Source organism: Nicotiana tabacum, chromosome 6 (genome assembly GCF_000715075.1).
Source record: "Nicotiana tabacum cultivar K326 chromosome 6, ASM71507v2, whole genome shotgun sequence".
In the NCBI taxonomy this organism is placed as follows: Eukaryota; Viridiplantae; Streptophyta; class Magnoliopsida; order Solanales; family Solanaceae; genus Nicotiana; species Nicotiana tabacum.
Window position 1 is genome coordinate 183418186 of NC_134085.1, and position 2572 is coordinate 183420757.

General features: G+C 45.3%; 1 protein-coding gene across 1 annotated transcript; it reads right to left on the bottom strand.

Moving 5' to 3' along the window:
* Positions 1-216: 216 nt before the first annotated feature.
* Positions 217-579, bottom strand: LOC142182220 (uncharacterized). Its single transcript, XM_075256304.1, has one exon. It carries the CDS (start codon positions 577-579, stop codon positions 217-219), a length of 363 nt encoding a protein of 120 aa, XP_075112405.1.
* Positions 580-2572: the final 1993 nt, after the last annotated feature.

Here is a 2572-nt window from a genome sequence, read left to right on the forward strand (position 1 = left end):
GTAGGCAGGGCAATGAACAATACTTCAAACCTCGATACGTCCCCCTCGTCGTCTCATTAAAAACCTCTTCGAGAAAATTCGATTGGGACAAAAACTGGGTGAGGGAAAAAAAGTACGACTTGTGCGGCATCTCTTTTCAGAAGTGTAAGTACTTGAGGTGGGCGACATTTCAGTTATTTGTAGTAGTTTTCCTTCCATTATTTCTAATTGGAACGCTCATTTGCTTGTTGCTGCTATGATTTTATACGGTCCATCCCAGTTTGTTCCCAATTTCCCTTCATTCGGGTCTCTCGCTGCTTGTGTTTTGGCTTTTAGCATGTAGTCCCCAAGTCTGAGTGGTCGTACTTTGGCCTTCTTGTTATAGTACCTTTCTGCTTGTTGTTTTTGGGCCACCATCCTTATGTGTGCCATATCCCTTCGCTCTTCGACCTCATTCAGGTCTTGTAACCTGCTTTCGTCGTTGCTTGATCCACTCTCATTGGAGTACCTCAGGCTAGGTTCCTCGACCTCAATGGGTATGACTGCATCGATGTCGTAGACGAGTGAATACGACGTCTCACCCGTACTGGTTTTCGACATTGTGTGGTAGGCCCATAACACCTGTGGTAGTAGTTCCGGCCATAGCCCTTTGGCGTCCTTGAGCTTTTTCTTCAATATGTTCAATATTGTTTTATTGGAGGATTCCTCTTGACCGTTGCCGTCAGGGTGATATGGCGTGGAGAGTATCCGCTTGATGTGTTATTTTTCGAAGAACTCAGTCGTCTTTTTCCCGATGAACTGGGGTCCATTGTCGTAACTGATTTCTTTGGGGATGATGAAGCGGCGTATGATGTTTTTCCAGATGAACGTGATAACTTCTTGTTTGCGTATTTGAGCGAATGCACCTGCTTCCACCCATTTGGAAAAGTAATCAGTTAAAAGCAAAAGGAAGCGTATCTTACCTAGCCATGCTGGGAGGGGTCCGACAATATCCATCCCCCATTTTATGAACGACCATGGAGAAGTGACGGAATACAAGAGATCCCCTGCCTGGTGTATCATAGGGGCATATTTCTGGCATTGCTCACATTTCTTGACGTAATCCGTTGCCTCTTTTTTCATAGTGGGCCAGTAGTATCCTGCACGAATAAGACACCTAACAAGGGCCCGGTTGCCTGTATGGGCACCGCAGTGGCCTTCGTGTACCTCTTTGAGCACATGCCTTGTCTGATTTAGTCCAAGGCATTTGGCAAAAGGGCCGGTGAATGTCCTTTTGTAAAGGTCGTGGTTTATGAGGCTGTATCTGGCCGCTTTTATTCGGAGCTTTTTGGCTTTTTTTTTATCTTGTGGGAGTGTTGCCTCCTGCAGATATGATATGACGCGATTGCGCCAGTCCCAAATTAAATTTATAAAATGTACCTTGACTTGGTCTATTGATGAGTGGAGGAGGGTAACCACGTTCTCCTTGGTAATATTTTTAGTTGCTGATGCTAGCTTGGCGAGACCGTCTGCTTAGATGTTTTGTGCTCGTGGTATTTGGTCGAATGGGCATTCATCGAATTCTAGCAGCAGCTTGTGGATTTCGGTCTGGTATTTCTGCAACATCTGCTCCTTAACCTGGAAAGTCCTAATAACATGGTTTATGACAAGTTGAGAGTCGCAGCGGAGGATGACTCGCCGAGCACCATACTTTAGGGCCAATTTCAACCCTGCAATTATGGCCTCATACTCGGCCTCATTGTTAATCATTTTAAGGCATCGTATAGATTGGCAAATTACTTCGCCCGTTGGGACTTCGAGTACTAGTCCTAGTTCGGATCCCGACCGTCGGTGTAGAGGACCCAAAGGTCGGGTCGTTCAGGTAAAGTGCGAAGCGCTTCTTGCTCGACTTCGGGCAATATCTCCGCATTGAAGTCGGAGACGAAATCAGCGAGCACTTATTGCAATTCACGGTTGATATGTTATATTGTGCTCGCTCAATTCTATGGCCCATTTGGCCAACCTACCCGATAATTCGAGTTTGTGTAGGATGCTCCTGAGAGGAAAGGTTGTCACCACCTTTATGGGGTGGAACTGAAAATATGGTCTAAGCTTTCGTGAAGCTATGACTAATGCTAGAGCCAGTTTTTCAAGGTGGGGGTACCTTGTTTTGGTGTTGATTAAGGTTTTGCAGATATAGTAAATTCGAGACTGTGTACCTTTATTTTCTCGGACTAGAACTGCACTTACCGCGACTTCGGATACAGCTAGGTAGACTAGGAGGCACTCGCCTAGATATGCCTTGGCGAGTAAGGGTGGTGAGGACAAGTATGCTTTCAGTTTTCTTAGGGCGTCGACACATTCTAAATTCCACTCTAGTCCTTTTTCTTTCATTAATACATTGAAAAACTTATGACATCTATCCGATGACCGTGAGATGAACCTCGACAGTGCGGCTATACGTCCTGTCAATTTTTGTACCTATTTTTTGCTGGTCAATATTTCGGGTATTCCTTCAATGACCTTAATCTGATCTGGGTTGACCTCAATGCCTCTTTATGATACCAAGAAACTGAGAAACTTACCCGAGGTCACGCCGAAGGCGCATTATTCG